The sequence below is a fragment of the Epargyreus clarus genome, unplaced genomic scaffold (genome assembly GCF_041222505.1).
Source record: "Epargyreus clarus isolate Ecla_fem2 unplaced genomic scaffold, WU_Ecla_fem_2.2 ptg000031l, whole genome shotgun sequence".
Lineage (NCBI taxonomy): Eukaryota > Metazoa > Arthropoda > Insecta > Lepidoptera > Hesperiidae > Epargyreus > Epargyreus clarus.
Window position 1 is genome coordinate 4707502 of NW_027332236.1, and position 24788 is coordinate 4732289.

The 24788-nt window shown below is 34.7% G+C and overlaps 1 protein-coding gene across 4 annotated transcripts in view; it reads left to right on the forward strand.

Moving 5' to 3' along the window:
• The window catches only part of siz (Brefeldin-resistant Arf-GEF family protein schizo), a 219023-nt gene that overhangs the window by 180718 nt on the left and 13517 nt on the right, over positions 1 to 24788 (forward strand). For 2 of the 4 annotated variants that reach the window (XM_073090015.1, XM_073090014.1), the window contains 10 exons: positions 13761 to 13939; positions 14667 to 14814; positions 17171 to 17391; positions 18299 to 18419; positions 18864 to 18993; positions 20551 to 20647; positions 21100 to 21250; positions 21864 to 22011; positions 23268 to 23459; positions 24104 to 24321. In XM_073090015.1, the coding sequence (XP_072946116.1) occupies positions 13761 to 13939; positions 14667 to 14814; positions 17171 to 17391; positions 18299 to 18419; positions 18864 to 18993; positions 20551 to 20647; positions 21100 to 21250; positions 21864 to 22011; positions 23268 to 23459; positions 24104 to 24321 (1605 nt within the window). Of the gene's footprint in view, positions 1 to 2818; positions 3065 to 13760; positions 13940 to 14666; positions 14815 to 15464; positions 15593 to 17170; positions 17392 to 18298; positions 18420 to 18863; positions 18994 to 20550; positions 20648 to 21099; positions 21251 to 21863; positions 22012 to 23267; positions 23460 to 24103; positions 24322 to 24788 lie in introns of those variants that run through there. The other 2 variants (XM_073090013.1, XM_073090016.1) reach the window with 2 other exon arrangements.

Genomic DNA, 24788 nt, shown 5'->3' on the forward strand with positions numbered 1-24788 from the left:
TGAAAACAATTTCCTCTGTTAGCTTAAAACCTATCACGGCGTGTAGCAGTTTTGCGTGAGATACTAGCGTCGAGGCCTCAACTTTGGACGACTGCGGTTAACCACTCACCGAGAACCATCCCAGAACATAATTCGAGTTCTGTTGGCACGGTCGTTCCTAGCGTTTGTGATGTTGCCAATATTCTCCGGAGGAAATATGTTTTCGCAAAAATTCCACATGATTCACGGCGTTTTAAAGCCACTTTTGGTGCTCCTAGCTTGTAGAACGACATAAGTTTCAGCATCGGGGTCACTGATACTCAAAGACAACGACGTTTTGCTCGTTCCAATTCAGTTTGTGGACGACATTGCATTTAGATGGATATGTAAGTACATCCTCATTTTGCTCGCTAGATAGAGAATCTCGTATGGTTTTTATTACGTCATCCATTCGCATAATAAGCTCGGGATGTAGGGTAGCTGTCGTCTTGACTTCGTTATTTATCGCACCCTCTTTCGCGGACTTTAGGCGCCGTCTAAAACGCCGTACTTCCTTTATTTTCATTTAACCTTTCGTTCACAATGTATCACGTAAATGTATGATAGTGCTTGCCTAAACAATAGAATGTTGTTTATTTAACATTTGACTGATAACACATAACACATACGGCTTAAGTTTGACAGAATTAACACGAATATCACACAATTATCTGATGTTATCTTTATCTCTTATATATACTCGTATCTAGATCCGTCACAATGGACTCCGGATGTCTTCGAACTCGGTATAAGATGGTTTTAAATGATAATCATTTTATTTTCAATTTGTTGGCAGATTAATAGACTACTTAAGTTATTCTACTTTCCATGAGACGCTTTGCGAATTCCCCTTAATTTTCCTAAAAGGGCTGCGCGTGCGTAATACGTATTATATAATTTATCAGTTTTGCAGTATAACATCCTCGAGCGACTTTGTGTTTGACGTGTTTCAAATTGTCTGTCAACCACATCGTGACATCATCCATACCTATTATGTCACTGGTTGAAAATACATTTGCTAATAGCGAGCGACGTTTGAATAAACACAGTTAAGTGTGGTACGTTTCAAAATTTCAAATTGCTTTCAACTTATTAGAAATATGAAGTATGGGTACCGTCACGGATGTTTGTTCTTATAATTGCTATGATGAGAGTACCTACTGGTTTAGGAAATTAATCGCTTTTGCCTTTGTTCAGTTAATATACAATCAAACTGTTATTTGGATTCTTAACTTTTCGGTTTCATATTTTCCCATCGGAAAGAAATATTGTTTTTAAAATCTTTCTTGTTGTTAAGACCTAAAGACCACCCTGGTGTTTCCATTAAACCATGAGTACCTATAACACAATAAATTTTTGTAGTTTAGCAATTATCTTTATGTGATTTCTTTCGTCTATAAAAACGACATGATACTTGCTTAACAATTCGCTTAACAATAATTTGGAATTGGAAATTGATGATGGATGGATTGATGGATGTTTGATTAATAGAAATAAACATGTAGGTTTTAATGTCAATGGTCCAAGTAATTATGAATAATATGTTTATATGAATTAGATTTTCTTAAATAAACGACATTAATAAACAATCAAGATATTTCTCAGAAAACTCAAAACTGACTATCGCATTTATTTTTGATTTTTTCCCGTTTTGATGTAGCAAGAACATTATAGTCTTCATTAATATACTCCCAGTAGAACATGACGATAAAGAGTTCAATACTACTATTATAATATAAAGTGGGCTACTATTTCATGCCAGTCATGATATGTCGGCGTACATTATGATTGATGACGGCTGTATCGTGATTTTTGAATTCGTTCCATAATGTTGGATTTATGCGCGTCTGATTTGTGCTATTGTAGTTGAAATTTCTCTTGTACATCTACTGTATTTCTAATATTATATTCTCTCAGTGCGAAATCATAAACATTGATGACTTATGGTCTATTTTGAAATTTTATCTTGAGTCTATAATATTTAAAAAGTGTTGTCACGAATATAATGAAATAACAAATAACAGATGCTCTCAGTAAGCGTTTGAATGAATTCATGGTTAACAAAACGAATAACAGTAGACTTAATTTCCTTTGAAATTAAGTCTACTGTTATTCGTTTTCCAAAATATCGAATACTAATGGAAAATTCGGTAATTAAGAGTTGATAGCGAATGTAAATGAACATGTTATAGACACCGGAAGCGATATAACCAGTTTTTCTTTGTTAACGATAAACGTATCAATTATTTTTTAGGTCGTTAGGTACAAGTCCTTTTATAGTCAGCTATAAAGATTACTGAAGGAAACTGTTTTGTGATCATTACGTAGCTCTTACTCAATATTTTTTCCATAAAACAATTTCCAACAAGTTTCCCTAAGCAGTAAAACAACTTCTACCAAAGTCCAAAAATATTAGCGTAGGTGACGTGATTATTCAAAAATGGATCGTTACATTAAGTAGGCAATAAAACTAATGGCTCGTACAGCATTGACTGGTGCTTGCTCGTTTGTATCGATCGCAAGATATGTCTTATTACCCTCAATTTTCCGTTATGACTTGGCTGTTTTAATGGCGTCAATAATAATTTTACTACCGAATTCTACATCGTTTATATCACAATCCCATTTATTAAAATCGCTTTTTCTTTCTAAAAGCCGACGGAGAACAGTGAAATGCTGTGGTGTTTTGAGTGACAGCCGTAATTAATTCTGAACTGTGAAATTGAGAACACGTTAAAACAGTTTCTCTAAAGGACATAAATTTAACGTAAACAGTGTAAACCGTCCATCTTGACATCATGAAACTAATGATCCCAGTGATAAATGTGCGAAGTATTCAAGTGTGAAAACTAAATCGATCGAAAGTTTTGTTGATGCAAAACCGTGGCAAAGTGGCGAAGTCGGAGTCTCGCGTTGTGCTCGTGGGCGAGGGGGACGGCGATGGATGTTGCTCCTGCTCTGGCATGAGGATCGGTGAACTCGGTGGAGTTTTATTGGAAGCCGCGAAGCTGACGCGATCCTGGTTTTGTCAGAAGCCTGGATACGGGTGAGTTTATGAATACGGTACAAATTAATGGTTAGCGAATAATGTACGTCTTTTATATAAAAATTATGTTGTACGTGTCGTGAAAAGTCGTGATTGTGTATATTTATGTATTTTTATTTAAATTGATATAAGAAAGTTTAAATAAATGTCTTATGTCATATGTCTTAAAACTAGTATAACATAAAGTAACAATAGCTCCACCTAACATTCAAAGCCTTTAACTCGCTTGGAAAGTTTTGTTTACTAAGTTACTAAGTTTTCTTAAGTAGCTTTAACAGTGTTTGCTTCATATATTATAAGATGTCCTCTAACTGAAAGACTTTAACCTTTGTGGAGAACGTAATTATGTAAATGTGTGTTACTAATAATACATATACTTGTTTACATAGTCTTACAAATAATAAGTATACTTTTTCACTTTGTACTACAATCTTATTTCAACTCGATTCGTAATCTATTTATTTCTCCTCTTCGATAAAGGTATCTACATTTCCTTCTTTAAATTCAAATCTAAATGTTTATATACGATACACTGCATAAAATGAGTGCATTTTTGAACCAGATACTCGTATTATCCTGGTGACCTATTTAAACCGCACTGCAGCCTGATCTAGATGCCAGAGTACCTGGATCTGTGCCAGGCGAATCGGTAACTTTTATGAAAGTAATGGAATTTTGTAAATCACGATTTTGTGACAGACTCAACGGTAATAAATGAATGCAGTTAATAAATGCAATTGAATAGAATATTTAAATTATCATCTTACAAGTAAGTCTCGTTGAATTTTCATGAGAATATTAATGGAAATCGAGTTTTAATTACCTAAGTTCTTCCTTTGAAGCATATATATTTAAAGCTAACCAAAGTGCAGTTCATTTCTAAAATAATCATGAGTTAAAACAATCAAGAGACAAATAGGTATTCGTACCACAGGACTTCGGCACCTCATCCTTCCTTCAGGCAATTACTAGGCAAAAATTGTCAAATGTCGATTTTTGGTTAACAAATCATTGGATTGATTGATTGTGATATTAATAATTAGCACGAGCCATTTCCACAATGCTAAGTAAAGACAAATAAAAATAAATTAATATTAATCTGCCGCGTGTAAAATAGACACATTTGTAACACGCCTGAGTGTTTCGTAAGCGTGTCCTTTCTTATCTACATTCGGTGTTATTTATCTTGTGCCAACCAGTGTTGAATTAATTATACAGTAAATTTAATCAAAACAAAATTGATTTGACCTTGTATCTGGTCTAGGCTTATTAATATTTATGCCGTTTTTAACACGCGATTCCAATGATTTAAAACGTTTCAAAAATCTTAAGACTAACGATAGGGAAATTCATGTTAGGCTTAATTAAGACCATTAATAGTGTTAAAGCAATTGAAAAGAGCGAATACGAGTTTTCAATTTTGTTACGTCGTGGACAGACTAGTTAGTCAAATAATTTATTTTCTATTGATGTTTTAGTATATTTTGTCGTACTTAAAACCACTTTAATACACCTCTTTACTAATAAAATTAATCAACTTAATATAAGAACTATTTTCTACATTTGCACAACACATAACACAGAAAGTTCTTACAGGCATTTAACTAGTGAATGCCTAGTGTGGTAAAAATTAATTTCTCCGCAACCCAGGCGAACCACATAGTGAAATCGGTAAAAGCCGCAACCTATTTAGTCAAACCGGGCAATCTCTCACAGAGGCTGCCCAGTTTAATAACCGACTATTTTTCTTGAAACTGGGTCGACCCTGCAACGAGCTGCATTCAAGCGTATTAATCAACTCCGCGCAACTGAATGGAAGGTTCCCCCCAACCCCCTACATCAACAATGGAGGGGATGTCGTGCTCCATTTGACAAATAAACTGCACTTGGGATACTTACCAAGTGTTCCAAATAGACTGGGAGTTTTATAAATTTTAAAATTGTTTGCAAACCGCTAACGATCACAGTCGTCGACATTAAAATTGGGGCACTAGAGCTTTTGACAAATGAGCTCGTCGGCAGTGAAAACACGCCGAAAATTAGGGCCAGCTTCGTTAGAAGATGATGATTTTAAATATTTGATTTAAAAGTCGTTGTTATAAAACATCTAATAGAAAGTCCTAGTTTAGTGACACAGTCAGTTGTTAATTCATAAGATGAAGTTTTTAAAATGGTCACAACCGATTACAAAGTTGAAAATCTTTGAACCAAAGCAAGTTGAAAGTCTTTGAACCAAAGCGTAGCTCAACAAAGGAATAGTATATTTTATTATTTAACTTTACATGAAGTCTCTGCAAGTGAAACCTGATATAAATGTAGCCTACACTTGAACAAATACGGTGGAACTAATCTAAGTTAGAAATATGTTCAGCTTTACAAAGATTTGAAATAGCTAACCGGTACATTTGTACAATTTTACTCAACCGAGGGTTCCGCAAGGCACTACTCTGGCACCGTTCCAGCGAAGTCCGTAGGGTATGTATTAATTGGCAGAATTTAATGTGAGAATTAAACGTGTAATAAAAACTTATTGTTTTGTTAATGTTTGCGAAACGTGCTTTGTCGAGAGCTGTATATAAATCTGTAGGAAAACAGCAGCAATTTAATAATGAAGGTTGAAACTTACGGTCGATTTCGCACGAGTTTTCATTATTAATTTATTTTGTTTGCTACCTGCATGAACATTTCGAATGTCATAGAGGCGAAACCCTAATTAGCAATATATGTGTGAGTTAAGCTTTTGGTAAATTAAATTCGTATGCGGCGCAACTTTGTGTTGTATTCTGAAAGTGACAGTTATGAGGAAGAATTATTTAGTAAATTTCATGGTTGTTTCATTTCATTTTGTAGAACTTCACTGTTTTCAAGTATATTTTTAGAAGGCACGTTTCGAGAAATATTGTTCCATATGTTACTGTAATGGACTGTAAAAAAATGTAAATGAGCGTCCATAACAATGCGATCGTGAAAGTAGCTATAAAAGTATTTTAGTAGACATTTTTACGTATAAAGGCAAACATTAAAACTTGTTTCAAGGAAAAGAAAGAGACGCATTTACGCTTTTGTCTCTCATTTAATTAGATATGTAACATAAAGAAATTCTCAGCGTTTCCCCAATAGTAAACTAAGAAGTTAATATTGTGCGCTAACTTCCAGCCGCTTGATTGATGATAATACCGTTATTAACAGATACGTTTACTTCGCAAACATCCACTCCATCTCATTCGGATATTAATTAATTACTGTGTTATTATGTATGTCTGTATTATCTATTATGTAAGTTTGTAATATTTTTGTTGGTCCGTCCTCACGCAATTTGATTTGTACAAATATATTTAGAGCTTCTTAACAACAATGAGTCAATTAAATAACGTATCTCTGTTCTTGGAAGGGTTAAATGCCTTAAACATACTCCTTTAAAGGTACTCTACCTTTCCATCAGAGATGTGTGAGGAGGCTAAGCTTTGCATGAGTGACAAATTTCAATAAATTTTTGATCTATCAAAATTTAACAAATTCGGAAATTGTATATTTGATAGTTTTGACACATCCATAGTTAAATCGTTTATCTCTAGAGAAAAGATCTAAATCTAGATTATACGATACTACGTAACTTTTGATCTATTTTATATCGTGTATCGTAAATGAACACAACGAATGGATACAAACCGCGCGATCAGCGAAACGGAAAAGTGGTTCTCGTTGTGAACACCAATTAAATTATGTTGCAGAGTTTGTGAATGAAGTGCCGAGTTAGCGGATTCGTTCGTTTCAGCGAAAATTGTTTTAAATCGAGAGTGTAAAAGTTCAGAGGATTGCATTTGCTTCTCTTTTAAATTATACGCATATGGTTTAACATTATTATGTGCACTTGTATTTTGAGATTCTGCTTTGTTATTAAGAGGTGTTTTTATTTAGTAAAAATGTATTGTTATAATGGTTACATTATTAAATGGTTACAGTAATATAGGATAATTAGTTCCCTTAGTATTTACGTTTACGAGTTTAATTTTGTACAAAAATGATTGTTTTTGTATTTGTTTACGTATTTGCATATACATTTCCAATCAGCGCCCCTAGCGGACTGTATCAGAAGTGATTGGATATGTATGGGAAATACGTAAACAAATACAAAAACAGTCATTTTTGTAAAAACGTAAAAACTCATACTAAGGTAGATATATTTGATGTAACGAAAATTTTAATTACTTCTTTAAGGTTTCTTTCGCTTTAACAAGATTAGTTTGTACAAGGAAGATGATTTTACAAAACAAAGGCAGAACATTTCAAGCTGTGCGGTGTAAAATAATGAATTGCAGGCTTCAAAATTATTTGTATTTTTTCCCCGTTGGGGTTGTATACGCTCCATTTGTATTTTGGACTCGTTGTTGATTGTTTTGATTGAAAATATACAATTATCCGGCATCGTTGTGGTTTTGCTCTTGTTTTCGTGATGAGTGCGAACTATGGATTAATTTCAATAAATTGCTAAACTTTCATTGTAAAGACTTCGAAGACCATACTTTTATTAATTGTATTGCCTTGTTTTATTGATTCTAGTGTCCTTAGCTAAGTTTCAATTTCCATTTTCTCCTCATACCTCAGTCTCTCAGTGAAAACAATATAAACAACAACAGGTACTATTAACCCTCAGCGGATTTCTAAACAAACCATAGATATTACATCGGCGACATCGGCTGCCAGATCGGAAACTATTCAAATTATAGTCTCCGTGTCTGTTTTCACGAACTTTCTAAACGGAACGCGTTCGTGACTATCGGTTGATATTCTCTTGATGCTAAATACTGGTACACGATTCTCTGTTCCCAGGGCATCTGTGTTGTTTACTGTGTTCAGTACACAGCGGGTTATCGACTCTTGTGTTTTGTCGTTTTGTTTCTCCTTTGTAAAGCGTAGGGTTCTCATTAGAGTTCGTCATGTTGTTGTCGTCAATAATATTCGCTCTTACCTGAAATACCATAAATAGGAATTAAGATGTGAATCATTTTTTTTTTAATTTTATAAGAATACAGGTGTACTAATATTTTTAGTAGGTACAGTGTTAGTGATGCAAGTATTACAACATTGCACAAAATTGGGAGCCCTGTAACAGTTGATATCAAGTTCAAAGAAAATACTGAATATGAGTTTAGCTTAATCTAGATGTATTTTCTGGAATCGAATTTGGAACACCTTGTTACTAAGATATTAATTAATAATTGTTTATCGTGTTAAACTTCGTTACCGTATTTGTTAAATTGTATTTTTAATTACTGTAACATAAACCTTGACATATTATGTACGCAATGTACCAAAGCGATAATTACATGACAATCGCACGACATGACAGGCCAGAAAAGTATTTACTGTTTTTTAAAGAAACAGTAGATATACTTTATATATAAGTAAGTAATCAGTACCTATACTATATTTAACAGTTATGTGTCCACAATTCACGTAATTGTGTATTTTAATTTTTCCCTAATTTTGATTTAGTTATTTTGGTTTGGTTAATTGTTTTATCTTTTGTTCTTCACACATATATTATCTTATATATAAAATTCTCGTGTCACAATGTAAGTTACCGTACTCCTCCGAAACGGCTTTATTTTCGCCAAATTCTATATGCATATTCAGTAGGTCTGAGAATCGGCTACTATCTATTTTTCATAGCCCTAAATTATAAGGCTTGTTCACCCTTAACATGTTTTTATTTATATGGCAACACAACGTTTGCCGTGTAAGCTAGTAAACGATATATCTTGTCGTTCTACCTTATTTTTCAATTAATTATCCGGCTGTGTTAACAAATTTTCGAATAGGTAAATCCATCATGTTATTGCTAGCAAATTACGGAAGTTCATCCTCATTTTATCCTCGTGACTAAAATAGACACAGTAGACCATTAGCTATAATTATAATCATCTATTACTCAGTACTAAATAATCACCGCCACACCCCCCGCACCCCGCGCCGCGTACGACCGCGTGGTCATTGTCAAGGTACACATGCATGTAGGTTACGCTTTGTATGGAAATAGTTGTTTGGTTTCATGATGAACTGGCAGTGTAATCGATGTTATGTTTTACTCGTGTAGTTTATAACTATCGTGCATTTCTTATAATCAAATGCTTTAAAATATCAAAAAATAATATATACGTTTAATATAATAAATATAGAAAATACTGAACTCAATGCATATATGGAAAATATAATAATAAATAGAATTGAAGTTCTTCCTGAATTGAACGCAGGTGCTTCGTTATCTAAGGATTAAATTAAAATATCTCGTCTACCTACGTTTCTACTTACCACACCCTTAAATTAGAATGCAGTAGCGCTTGTTACTGAAGCTCTCATAAATATTATAATATTCAAACGCATGCAATTGTAGTGTTATTCTTATTACATTAACATTATTATGAAAATAATTCTGTATAATTAAGCAGACGATTATTTTTGGAATCCAAAGAAATTCGCACTTTCTTCTTTTATTACTATGAAATTATCACACGCAATTCACACTCGCGTGTGAACGTTTCGACTTCTAATTCAACTTCAACTTCAATTTCAACTTCTATAACTATTGTAACGCCTTCTTCGTTCGTCCGGGCTTACGTAACAGTAATTTTTGTACGGGCTGCTGATTTTCTGACCATAATGTCTGATATTACCATATTAGTACTGTTAAGTGACTTATGATTATGTGCACTCATGTTTTGTGTTGTATGTGAATGTATTTTAATTCTGTCTATTTCGTAACCTGGAAGCGCTTTCATAATATTTTGAAGGATATAAATATTGAACATATCTCAAGTGTCAGTTCGTTATCAAGTATTATGGGTACAAATTTTATTTACACATTTTATTATGTATGGAAATGATTATCATCCTTGCTTGTATGCTTCTGTATTTACCCAAGCAGTTTAGACATTTTTTGTTATATTTTATGTTATTATTTGCTCGTGACGTCGTCTTTGTGTTTGGACACAGTTAACACTATATTTGGTGCAACTATGACTTAGAAAGTGATGGTTTTCCGTTCTCATCGTCACCGCCGATTTTGCACCTGTAGGAGATTAATCTGTAAGATTTAAAAAAAATGTTCCGTCTCGTTGTTTATCGATATTTTTGAGCCTATTTTTTAAATATGGTGGCATGACTATCTGAACTTGAAAGAACTTGTTTTAAGCCGGTTACAACATTAAGTTAGTATTGATGCTTATTATTTTTTCCGTGTTTTCCGTACCTTGTTTCATAGCTATCCATTGAACGATATAAAAGTTATTAATTACAGCGCTATCTACAGGCAAGTTGTAATGAAGTAGATAGCGTACGTAATCTCGTAAACGTGCTATTATTTTAGACTGATATGTGACAGTGTCTATATGCGTATAGTTGTGTTCTGAACAGTGTCTATAAATCTCCAACACACAAAGCAAAGAAAGGTAGGTACGTAATATGAAGCCGGATATAGACATCAGTTAGGTACAACTAAACGGCGTGTTTAGGTCCCCAGCGAGAGCGTCCCACTTGTTACCGCTTCGCAAACATTTCAGATAAGTTGTGGAAATATTTTTATAGCCACTTGTGAAAGTTATGATGTTTTCCTCATATGTACAAATACGAGGGTGAAAATTTTTGTAACAAACTGTTAAATAGTACGGTTTTGTTGGAACATTTCTCCATGTCCGATGATTGCTAAGCCAAATAGTATATGATTTAAGTAAACTTTTTCTGTTCAGTTATTTTTTATAAATCGCCTGAATTCTACACTCTATTTGTCTTATGTATTTGTACGAATTTTGACTCCTATACTTACTATTTTCCGAACTGAAAATGAGTTATTATTAGCGGTTTTATTTCCAAACAATTTATTGATTCTTGTTCATACTCATATTTGTTTGAGATGGACGAAACTAATAAATTTATTTATAGAAACATTGTATTGTTTATTAGAATATTACCTCAGATACAAACAGATGCAGGGTCGGATTGAGCTGAAAGGGTCTAGAAGGCTCTGCGTTCGTCTAGTCCGCCTCTGGACAGATAGGTATTCTTTAAAATCACTTATCTCAATAACTTCCATTTAATATATTTTAACATGTTATACTTAAATATTTTAACATATTATTGGAACTCCCATACATATAGGTCGCCCTACGATGTTTTAATTTGCCGTTATAGCATGTGATAATTCATTTCTAATACGCGCATAGTTTTAAAAATTAGAGGAGCGTTTGGGATTTGTACCTCGGCCTCTTTGGTAGAGAAGCAGGGTTTCAACCACTAGGCTATTACTGAATAACTGTGGTTATTATATTGTATTATAGTATATTTATATGAACTTGAAACTAGGCCTGGCAGCTTAATATAAACTGGCGAGAAATGCAAACGTTAGAGGCGCCTCGAATGTGGGTTAGGTCAACTGGCTCTCGCCCTAGGAGTCCACGAGCCGTTCTGCTAAGAACTTAATGGTTGGCTTTTATGACTTTGATAGTGGTAATCTTGTAGGAAGGTCTTAGGCGCATACGCCTATGGAGCTGTTTTTCGAGTTCCAGTCAAGGAATTGTATTCTTGTATATATTTATAACTAAGTATATGACATACTATACACCAGAAGCAGTAATACCCTAGTGGTTTGAGATTCGATGTTTCATATTGGGGATCTGGAGTTCGATGCTTCGACACATACGTTTAATTTTTCGGAGCATTTTTTACAAATTGATTGGTAATCGATTTGTAAAAAAAATTTCAACTTTAATAATGAAAGTTTACTTTAATAATGAAGAAAAACATCATGAGGAACACACGCGAGAGTTCTGTAAAATGTAAGTAGGTATATGTAAGGTGAGTGAAGTCTATGAAGTAGTATTCTAGTAATGTGTTGATAGCCCGCGACTTATCACTTAGTAACTTAGAAAATGTACATAAAGTTTTAATTGGGAATTTTATGAAACGAAATAAAATAATTTTTGAGAGTTTAATGTTTTCCGTAATTCCCTACCGGATCGGAATTAGGTCTACAATCATAGAAGTTACTCGTATAACTCGAAACTGGCAATTTCATATAAATGTAGAGGAAAGCGTTTGTTGCGAATGTGGGTTAGGTCAACTGCCGTCGCTCTAGGAATCCACTCCAGCGTCAAGTTATAAGCACCAGGCAAGCAAGCTTAATAGCTGGCTTTCGTTACGTCTAACTTTTCTACTTCCATCTACAGGTAAATTAACGTGATTGAGCCTGATAACTAATTTATGTCGTTAAAATAATAACGTTCTTATTTTTTATTACAGAGTAGAAAATGCAGCCCCACTGCACAATATGGGACAACTGCCGCACAGACATTCAATTTCAAATACAAATCTCATTTATTTAAAATTGATAGAACACTTTTTGAACGTCAACAAACTACCACGGATTCGGAAGGTGTTATGCTATGGAGAAGAAGCGGCGAAAGAAACTCTATACGTGTGCAAATTTGCATCTTTTAAAAAGTAAATCATCAATAATTAACCGTAGATAGGATTAGAGTCTTTCTTGAGGTCCTCCATAGATGTGTTGCTACCGCTGAAAACTAAATAAGATCGTCTCATATCTCTCTTTTATCAAACTCTTCGAACCAGAAGAAAACATTGCTTGACATAATAGCTCTTAAGCAGAAAAAGATGTGGCGGTGGTGCTTCCGGAGTCGAACTACTAAGGGTATTCTTCTTAAGGCCTTCAAAAGCGATTTAATAATATAGATGAAGATAAAAGATAGATACATAAATATTTCACGACAAATGAAAATTTCTGATGATACGAGTACCTCATCTCAGCCTAACTTTATAGTGTAATAACAGATACCGCTTTATTAAAGTTACCTTTCCATAAGTGTGTAGGAGATATAGATAAAAGATAGATAGGTGAAAGGTAGTCATGATTTAATCAAAACATCACATGTTATCTTCACAGACTTGTTTTTTTACAGATAAAAGAGAACTATTCCCGTCGCTACAAAATTTCATATATAGAGAAGGAATGGGTAATTTAAAACAAATATTGGTTTTCGATTCGCCGTAGAAGATCGTTTCGTATTTTAACTAGATTAAATTCTAACCGTGTCGAAATTCAATCTTCTTTTAAGTGTACAATCGTGTATTTGATCGTTTCCGTTATTTCTCGAAATTCCCGTAGAAATAGGTATCGGAAACTGGGACAGTGTTGTGTAACTTTCATTGAACAATTCTCGTACCATTTACCGTAGTTGATTTATATTGTACGAAATGAAAATAATGACGCTATTTCCACTTATAGCCCCACACTAAGATTCCCTTTGCTCTCACACACACAAACAGATTGGTATACAAATTCTCAGATATAGAACAGAAATCTAAATGCATCTTTTATATGGTGAACTTGATCGAATTTGTAGGTCGTATGTGAATCCTGGATTCGATTCCCGATCAGACTGAATCCAAATAGTGATCTTAAATGTTTGTTTTGCGTCTGCGAATTGTAAAGATAATTTTGTTTTTTCTTCGATGTTTTCTATATGCATTAAGTTTTTTCTTGCTGGATTAAAACTAATAAGCTCATCACACATCTAAAAAGTGATAATTGACGGAGTCTGAATCTTCGCAAGAGATTAGATCGATATCGCTAAAACACTTATATTTAATTTGATACTAACAGTAAATATTTGTTTGTCAACAGCTTCTCACAGAAAGTGGACGAGGAGGAGAGCGGCGGGGGTGTGGCGCTGCACCCGCCCGACGGGTTCTACTCCCACCAGCACAGCATCCACAGCGGCCACCATGGCCACCACGCGGAGCCCGACCGGGGTTACATGGAGGGCAACAGATACGTCACCGCTGTTCACAGACCGCTGCCTGGTGAGTTCGAAACTCTGAAATAGTTCTCGATGAGACGAGATTTGGAGAAAGCCTGAAATAATATTGCATCTCTTTGTACTCGTACGGATGTCGAAAAGAAACATGGGCTGGCATCAACGAGGTAGATAACAGCGACTTTGTAGATTATATGCTGTGATAAAATTCTTAAAATAGGAGCACAAATTTTATTGAAATCTGATAAAGTTTTTTAAGCATCACATTTACGAGTATGACCCACGTTAAAGTAACTGTTATTAATAAGTTATATGAGCACTGATGTAGGGAATATAATAATTGATAGAAACGTTATGTTTGAATATTTCACTGCTTGCCTTCCCTCAATTAGTGTTTCCGTGACGCTGCAGTAGCATCATGGGCTATTTTTTATCTTCCTACTTACGACTCATAGCGTTCCTTCCTTGTCCTAATACCTTGTTGTTCTATTAATACGTTGATATTCCATGATCTTATCTGCCGTTGTCCATTCTTTAATGCATGTATGTATGTAATGGAATCTTTGAACTCGATTTTTACCCACTTTGAATAGTCCAATTAATGTAAAATTTTGAACAATTATCAAGGACCGATGACAATGCACGATTTAAATAATTTTATCCCATTCACCTCATCAGGATCTTCAGGAATAAGAATTTGCATTTTCCTTGTGCGATTTTAGTGTGGTTTTTATTTTTTAAACTATAATTATTATATATTTTTTATATTCCAGCACTAAATCATTCAAACTCGTCATGTTCATCGGCGTCGAACGCGTCAACTGGCGCGGGTATGTGTCCTGGCGGTGCGGAGCCCGCACCGCCTCTGTACATCGCCGCGCCGCCCGAGGGCTTCGGGCACGCTGTACACACTACAAACAGGTACGCTGGAAAGATATGAAGTATCGATTGTAATCATTAGATATTAGAATTCTATTGGGAAGTTTCAAATAAAGCGGTTGATGATAGAGAATATGACAGCCATAAGAAGAAGATTAGATTGAAAGTGACTGAAAGTGACTTAATGACTTATATGTATTTGAAATTGAAATTTTAGTTAAATGTAGGTACTTAAATCATACACACATTTCTACAAATATAAATTAAAATTTTGCCGTGCTATATTTCATTTGTTTGTTGAATTTAAACGAAACGAATATAATCAATATGTGCAGTGAAGCAATTATCTGCAATTCCGCTGATAAATGAAGCATTGATGACGATCACGAAAAGATTAACGGTTCACAAAAACCATACGAGTCTTGAATGAAACCGTTAATGACGTTTTAATTGCTCATAATTATTGATCTCAATAGTGATAAAAACCGTTCGTCGTATAACAAATGAATCTGTAAATTGATGTACACACGTTTCACGCTTTTGTTTTGAACTGAATTGCGAATGATCTTTTTATTGATTGTCATCAATCTCGTCTTGGTTCGACTATTCTTCGATTTAACTGATTATGAAGCTGTGCTGTATATGCTTGGGTTTGAATTGAAATTGGGTTTGAAATATGGTGCTCTTTCCACATGTTTTGCTTTTGTTACAATTTTGATTCCTTTCTTAGGCGTGGCACAGACGTTGGGCTCATTGGTACAACGGGAATTACTCAAAAAGACCAGACTTTGCCCCAAAAAAGGGGCAAGTTGACTAGAGGGTACGTCGGTTGAACCTCAGGAATGCCTTGTGATGTGATACCATTACCTAGTTAACACTTGACTATCCTTAAAAATTAAAAAAAAAAAACAACTTCATTTACCTCTGCTCTTACACTATTTTAAACAAGGCTTGTATTATAGTAAACACAAGTTGCATTAGTAACATTATCATCCTTTCTGAAATCCAGCGGTAAAATTTTCCTAACCTCCAGGGCATGAAAATTGAATTTAAAAAAATATATAATTCTAAAACATTAACTTAACTAACCAATTTTAGAAGACTTATGTTATTCATGAACCCAAAAAAAGATTGTGACATCTATACTATTTTTTGTGTTCATGATTATAATATTCCATTAATTTCTAAAACCTTTGCGCATTAAAGTAATTACATTTAAACATTTCCGATTTGACGCTTAAATCGCATGTATTCTGACCTCACTAAAATGAACTTACTTTTATAAATCTTCTTTAGGTAAAACTGTTATAAATTCCTTAAATTCCCTATTCAATAGCTAATTACTGTTGATAGTTCCTATCCTGTTTACGAAAACTTGAACGATGTATCTTTTGTATTGTCAGTTGAAACACTTTATCACAAAGAGCTTTGTTTGCGAGAACAAATTTGATAACTTCAAACTCACTTTAAGCTTCAGCTTTTAATTATCATTTAACTAGAGAAATATAATCTTCCTTCAAGGCCTTGCCCAGTTCAAGTTTGTTTAGTCGTATTTAGTGTAAAATATTGTGAAAATTCATCTTATGCCATCTTGTTGAAATTTTTAATTTTATTATTATCATTTGTTTTATCATCGATGCAATGATATTCATTGGTAATTCAACTCTCTGCGAAATAAACGTTGTTGAAATCAGCTACTAAATTATGGAGTCAAAAGCACCATAAATGTCTGTAACCAACATTCGTATACAAACCTCAGGAAAATAGAATATAAATCAACGTGCAGCAGCAGTAAAGGAATGACAAAGCGACGGACGGTGTACCTGGCATCTTGTTTAATGCCTTGCATAAATTTTCTAAGTCCGACTTTACTGCGCGCAAGAAATATTAGTTTGTAGTGCCCAGTAGTTTCAGAGTTTACACCACATTTTTTCTAAAATCACACTATATTATATTACTGTAAATACGACGACATTTTTTCTAAGCTAAATTTGAAAACAGATCTAACTTATAGCCGAAAAGTGATAGTAATGTTATAGAAAAAATCGTATCCAACTGTATGCGAATAAATAGAAAATTTTAATAGATTACACGTGTGCGTAGCTGTTCACTTTTCACAGCGTATTAGTTTCTAACGTCCGCAAATTAGATTACTGTACAACTGACATGGCAAATTATAATGCATGTAACCATTACAGTTCCTATAGCGTTTGTTTTTACTTTGATTTGAGTTATTGTAGTTTCAACTAAACAATCTTTAAATAACAAATCGGCGAAATGTGAATAATTATTTTCATCAACGTTTATTTTGCTCCTTGAAAAAGTATCGAAAATATTTCGTGCAAGTGATTCAGTATTCCTATGAGGGTCAAAACAATTGTGTCTAATGTTCTTCCAGTCGTTATGAGATGTCCCAGGATTTGCTGGACAAGCAAGTCGAGATCCTGGAGAGGCGATACGGTGGGTTGCGGGCGAGACGGGCGGCCGTGACCATACAGAGGGCGTTCCGGCGTCGGCAGCTCCTGAAGAAGTTCAGCGCCATAACAGCGATGGCGAAGGCGGCCGACTCGACCGCGAGACGAACGCTGCAGGACGGCGATCATTTACAACTTGTCAATGGTACGTTTTAGTTTTAATATACAGATAGTAGCCACAATGGGAATTTCGGTATGAAAAGTATTTACACTATTATATAGAAATGCAATGTTGTCTAAAAATTTCCAGTACTTAATCCCTCAGACTTAGTCATGTTTATATCATCAAACTCAGAATATTTATCTATTATTATGCTCTATTATGTTTGAGCGTCATTCGGTTTTATAAGAGTTGTATGCTTTTAGTCTTGTATTTTACGTCGAGCGTCATAAGTTTTTATTAAAGTAATATGCAAGTAGTCATTAGCGTCACTAGTTTTTATATCGTGTGTGGTTTGTTTTTTGTTTATAATTTATGTTTCAGTGCTTGTTTGTTTTTGTATTTAATTATCGTAAATTATGTAAATGAAGTGAATTTTAATTTGTGGATACGTAATATTGTATTCAGAAAAGTAAATATTTAGTGAATTTCTACTGCAACATGCACGTAATCTATATAAAATACAAATTGTAACTGAAAATTGCATTCAATTTATTCTTATCGAAGTCCTTCTTTTGTTTAATTGACCAATCTTCTGATTTTTTTTATAATGTATAATGTTTTAAACAAGGAATATTTAGAGGCGATAGAACAATTTGATGTTACGCTTACTGTACCCTAAGCCTACACGCCGTTATTGTCTTTTAGCAGCAATGCTAGGCTGCTACAAGACTATTGATATTTACGACGATGCATCAGCATTATATGTCATTACTCTGAAATAGCAACATCATTTGATGTAGGTCTCTTATTCTATGGAACATTGTGTAGGTACATAACACTTACATTACATAAATTGCACGCCTTTTCTTCTTCTCCCTATATCTTCTTCTTATTTTCTTCTACTGAATATAAAGTTGCTGTTTCTAACCATGTTGTTGTTTGATTTCAGGCAATGACATCTACGCAAATACATTACTACAGAAGAGTCCGGGCGCCGCTGAGAAGGTGCTCGCACTCACTAGGCCAATGCGATCCATGTCGCTGCGTGAACGACATGATATTGATATGAAGTGAGTAGAATCTGTACGATAATCAATTACTATAGCTGACGCTATGCCATTTAGTTTAAAGATCATGAATTGGGCTAAATGTGCATGGAAAAGTTTGCGGCTTCGAATCTCATGCGGAACTTTGTGTCTTCTAAAAAGTTTGATTAGTTGATAAAACTGAGGAAACCAGATGAAGAAAAGCGATTAAAAAAGTAATAATTAAATCTTATACATTCGGGCTTTGCAAATTTAGAAATCTTTCATTCAATTCCTGCACGCCCTGTAAATTTATTTCCTAGTCATTTTCAATATAAATGAAATTAAAATAGTTAATAGTAATGTTTTTAAACATGTTAAGCCAAAGTAATTCTTTTGGCTATCAACTGTACTGAAATAATGACGAGAGTAGAAAAAAATTAAGAAAGTAAAAAATTGTATATTAACCTGTTGATTTCATATTTTCAGTAACCACCTCCAATGCGACACCCAGAACGAGGTTGAAGCGATGGTGGCGCGTGTGCAGCAATCAGCGCACCAGATACACATGATGGCATCCGAGATACCGCACCATCCTCGAGGGGATGCTGATAGTGGGGTGAGGAATCAGAGTTTTGTAATTGTTGATTCATCAGCGTCGTCTTCTTTATCATCATTATCATTTTCTTCTTCTTTATCATCATCATCAACAACAACAAAAGGTGGAAGAGATTATGGCGCGGGTGCAGCAATCCGCGGATCAGATCCTACTGGTGGCTGCGGAGATATCACATCATCAGGGGCATGCTTACAGCGGGGTGAGGACCCTTTCAGTATTTACTGTTTATTGGTTCATCAGCATTGTCTTCTTTATCATCATTTTCTTCATCTTTATTATCATCACTATCATCATCATCAAGAAGAACGAAAGGTGGAAGAGATAAAGGCGCGCGTGCTGCAATCGGCGGACCAGATCCTTATTATGGCGGAAAGAGCTCACTATCATTTGAGAGATGCAGATAGTTGGGTAATTTTTTCACATTTAGAGGTGATGATGGTGACGATGATCACGATAATAATAATAATTATTATCATTATTGTCGTCTTCTTCGTCATCACCATCATCACCATGATCAACGTCAGTAACAAAAATTACATCAACATCGCCATTAACAAACATAATATATGGCAGAATCCTCGTCTTCGACAGGAACTTCGACTTTGACTCCGAAATTTCGACTAAGAATCATCGCTGGCGCACCTTCTGTTTTATAATTCCAGTGAAGTGTGATTGTTATGTACTCAAAGGATAGTTATACGATTCAAGTTATTCCTCAAGGATAGCAACGCATTTGTGGTAGGCATCAGTTACGACTCTAATGTTATCTGGGATTAATTTAGAATGTCCTTGGGCGGCAGGTGCCATCGGGTTGTGTATGCCCAACAAAATGTCCATATTTCTTAGTAAAGTTGCATTGCGATAATAATTATGTTGTTATTGATAGCTGCGATAAGATGTCTGGTTGACATCAAAATTTTGGTTTTAAAGTTGAATAACCTGATGTCAAAACACCAGAAAGTAAAATTGCAAATTTAAAATATTTCAATTTACTTGGTAATATAATGTTCTAATTTTTAATACACACAAAGTAGGTTTTCTTAGCAACAATATCAGATGTTTGTGGACAAAATTATCACATTCTTGCAATATCTGAGACGTGTAATCGTCTTATCAGTATACGTCGTGACGTTGTTATATAGCAACGTTTAATATAAGAATAATCGGTTATGGATCGTATCAAAACAAGGAAATTGTTGAAGAAAATCATTGGTAGTGGAAATTTTGTGTTTTTGGACAAAGTGACCAGGGTTAGAGTGTGGAGGAGTAGTTCCACGGTGAAATATGAAGTGACTAGAGTAGGTTTGTTTGTTTAACCTCAACTTTGAATGGAAAATCTCTTTGTAGAGCTTCTTTAACCACTAAAATTTAGTATATGGTTTGTGCGGTTGATAGCGGACTAAGGCTGCTGATTTAAATTCTTAATGTTGTAGTAACAAATATAATATGAGACGTTACCGTTACGTTACGTTGTTTATCTTTACCGTTTAATCAAGTGATTAATTTCTAATTACCTTTTATAACAAAATAATAATAGTGTATGTCCGTTTATTTCAGGTGTGCAGCTGTTCCGTGAGTGGTTCAGTCACGAATATCTCCACCTCGTCTTCGCACAATGAATCTCTACACAACCACCAAATGTTGAATAATACAGGTATACTTGTAATAATAATAGAAATATTAATCTTTAAATAATTATATATTTTAGGTTATTCAAGAAAGTCAACGAAAATGTAGCACTTATAGCGTTAATAATATTTATATGTCTGTATGAAGATTTCTCCATCCTCTATCATAATCTTAGACAAATCTCAAAAAAGTTTAAATACGTATTCTAATAATTGGCAAGGTTCAACTTAAAATTCTCGAAAAATAATAATAAAAACATGCCAACGTCGATACACTATACAGTTCTCGATTATTACTATATTTATCTTTTACGGCCAATCTTAGAAACTTCTAAACCGATTTAGTTGAAACTTTCATGAATAGTATCATAATCGTTCTTATGACGATTTCATCCGATACTTTAGTAACCAATATCAAATTAAAATAATTTTCCAGCATATTTTACTAATAACTAACCGACGTTATATTAATCCCCAGGCCCTATATACGGCAACCTGCTGTCATCAGGCGGTAAGCCCCTGTCGTCACCGACAGCGAGACAGCAGCAGCAACTCGCGGCGATACAAGCGGCGAACGCAAGGAGACTGCCGCCCGAAGTACCGAAACGCACGAGCAGTATTACGCTAAAGTGAGTATAAATATGTTTGTAATTGAAATATTTGTTAACTTGTTAATAGTACATTTATTACATATTTTGTTGGAAGTTTACAAAATCCAATGTTATCCTGCTCGAAAGACCAACATTTTCAGTATTAGAGACCTGAATAGGGATGAATTACTGTATTTTTGGGAAGAATATTTATAAGTTACACATACAAAGGGATTTTACACTTGTGCATGCTAAATATTGCGTCATTGATTTTTCAATATCCTAGAATTATTAAATTTGAACGTTAGGTACATGTTTTGTTTAAATTTTTGAAAATATAATTTAAATGTATCCCATAATATGTGTTATATTTTTTATGATTATTCGATCTACAAGTAGACAAGTAAATCTATGTATGAATTCGCAAACATTATTGTGATGTATGATACGTTAAATATGATTCTACTCATGTTGTACTTTTTATTATTTGTCAAAAGTAATAATAATTAATTTTAGCAAAATAAAACATTCATAAAGTGCTCCAAATTTGTCCTTACAGATACCAAATAGCATCTGTTACAGATGGCAGAAAGGAATCCTACTTTATTTTGAATCCGATATATAAGTTTGAAAACGTTTTATTTGTTCCCAGTGCCGAAAGTCCCGTATCGCTCCGTCGAGCGGAGTGCGGTGGTGCGGTTGTGCGAGGAGGGTCCATGTCCTCAGTACAATCCTCCTCATCATCATCCTCCCAGGAACATCGTCATCATTACCATCAGCCTTACCAACCACGGGCACCGGTGAGTTCAACCCTTATATCTTACTATGGAGTTCATGTTTAAAGGGAATTTCGATCTTCATTCATCATTGATGGGGGTAGCCTTTTGGGGTATATGTTATTAAAGGTAGCAAAGTACGGAGTATGCCAGGTTTGATTTCACTATATACAGAGTTTTAAAGTAAGTTATTAGTAAAATATTACCCCTTTCAGATTTCACATATAACCCCACCAGAAATAATCAATACAACTTTTTATTGTATATTTTTATTGTGTTTACATATATCTTTGTCTCACTATTCTGTTATGTATTTGGTTTTTAACATTTTTTTAATCTATTTAGTAATGACAGACTGAATAATTAAATTTATAAATTCTGTGTAAAGAATATATTCCTAGGAATATTAACGTCGCATTATGCAGCACCGCTGTGTAATGCAGACTTACTTTTATGAAATTGATTACCAATCAGGAGATTTTTAGTTATTTCGTCTGTATTTACTCTGTACTTTTTCCATTACTCGCTTATTTAACTTATCCCGACCATCCACAAAGCAGAGAATCTTAGTATAGGCCTCATATACTTTGATGATTTTTTTATTCATTTAAAATAATTGTAAATTATTGTTATTATTGTGCACATGCGAGTTTTTCCACAGATTTATTCATTCATTTAAAAGTATTTTCAAAATTGTTAATTTATTGAATATATGATTACATGACATGGATTTTTTGCTGGTGGGATGATCACCGACCTTTATACACAAAATCAACATTTAAAAGTATCTAACGTTTATTTCGGAAACTTTTCCACTTACAGTAGAAACTCGATTAACTGGACTATATTGTCGCTAAGCATTTGGATAATCGGAAATTCGGATAATCGAATGTATGAAGAAAAACAATAAATACATATCAACTATGATAATCAATGTTTAATAAGAGATACAATTTCCAATATATGATGTGTGCATTTTTTATAAATGTTTTATAATATGTATACGACTTGTAGGTATTTAATATAATTGGCCGCGGTTAGTTGTACTGATAATCGCGAATCGCTTTTAGTTTTTCTGCACATCCCTAAGGTTGACTGGTAGAAAATGCTATTTATATATAGTATTAAGTCCGCCTTTTGTACCATTTTTTTTACTATGGTCAATAAAGAATAAATAAATCCCATAATCAATAACTGTGGGTCAGGAATCGAGTGTCTACTGTAGATGTAAATTCCAACCTTATTAACACAAGCACACTAACTATGCACTTGTCCCCCAGGAACCGCACATACACATCCAAGAGCCCCAATTCCAACACGCGCGCACAGCCTCCGGGACACTGTACGAGGGGGAGCGGTTCGCGGTCTGGAAGAGGCAGGAGGCCCCGCCCTACTACGAGGCCCCGCCCCCTTCTGCCTGTTGCCGCCCACAACACGAGCACCATCAACATCCGCACCAACAGCCTCTGAAGGTAACATGTCATATATAGCTGTAGTTCTTTACACTTCTTATGCATGTAAGCTAATAACGTCATCACGTATAGACGATAATACCCGCCATTTGGGCTACGCCGAGCGATTACCATCCATCGGTAATGACGTCAGCATGAATATTTTCTGAACGTTGAATAAAAAGGTACTTATAGACCCCTTATTTGTCGCACGTGTTTATGTTCTCTTGCGCGTCCAACATGTTACCAATTGCACAGCACACACACATTACACATTTCGACCACAGCGAATTAATTCATGTTTGGTTCGATACACGGTCACTCAAGACGCGCGTGTGGCCGTTAACACGCGCGACTAGGGAAACACCCCTTAGACTATATTTTACTTCTTTACTTCCTTGCTTCGTTAGCCGCCATTTTAAACTACAACTTTATTGTCACACATTATATTTGAATTACTACTGTATTTGACACTCTATTTTATTTGTCTCAGAGATATCAGAAACAATAAATTCAACGTCTTTATTATTAATCTAAAATCGCCGCATTTCTATTTACTTCTCGCTCTTTCTCACAGAAGTGTGAGTGGAAAAAAAATCAAAAATAGTTATTTTAAATAACAATCTTTATTGAATTCTCTTAACAGTATATCTTTCTTTACCCAGGTGTCAGAAACAGTCCGCAAGCGTCAGTACCGCGTTGGTCTAAACCTGTTCAACAAGAAACCCGAGCGGGGCATAGCGTACCTGATCTCCCGTGGGTTCCTGGAGAACTCCCCGCGTGGTGTCGCGAGGTTCCTCATCACGAGGAAGGGGCTGAGTAAGCAGATGATCGGGGAGTACCTCGGGAATCTGCAGAACGCTTTCAATATGGCTGTTTTGGAGTGAGTATTGAGACACGCCCCTTTTTATGTATTGCTATGTGTATCTATTTGTAGGTGGAACTCTTTGTGGTTCGACTCCGAAGGCACCACCGCCAAACCTTTTTATGCCTAATTACAGAAGTGTTAAGCTGCGTTCTGTTTTGATGGGTGCGGTAAGGGAGACATACTTATCTATGGCTTTCCAGCTTAGTCCTTAGGGGTAGCGGCGAATCTGTGGCCGACCTCAAGTAGGAAATTAATCTTATATAGGATTGTTTACAAATATACATAGCTTACACTAGGATTTCGTGGATACAATGGATTCATATTAACACGAATACACAAACACCAACTCAGAATAATCTATCAGAGAATCTATCCCGGAACCCATTGCGTGTAACACCAGTGTGGTAACCGCGCCGCCAAGCAGGTGGTTATCCATGGGCAGTGATAACTTACTGTCAAATTGACTCAATGTTCTTCTTGTT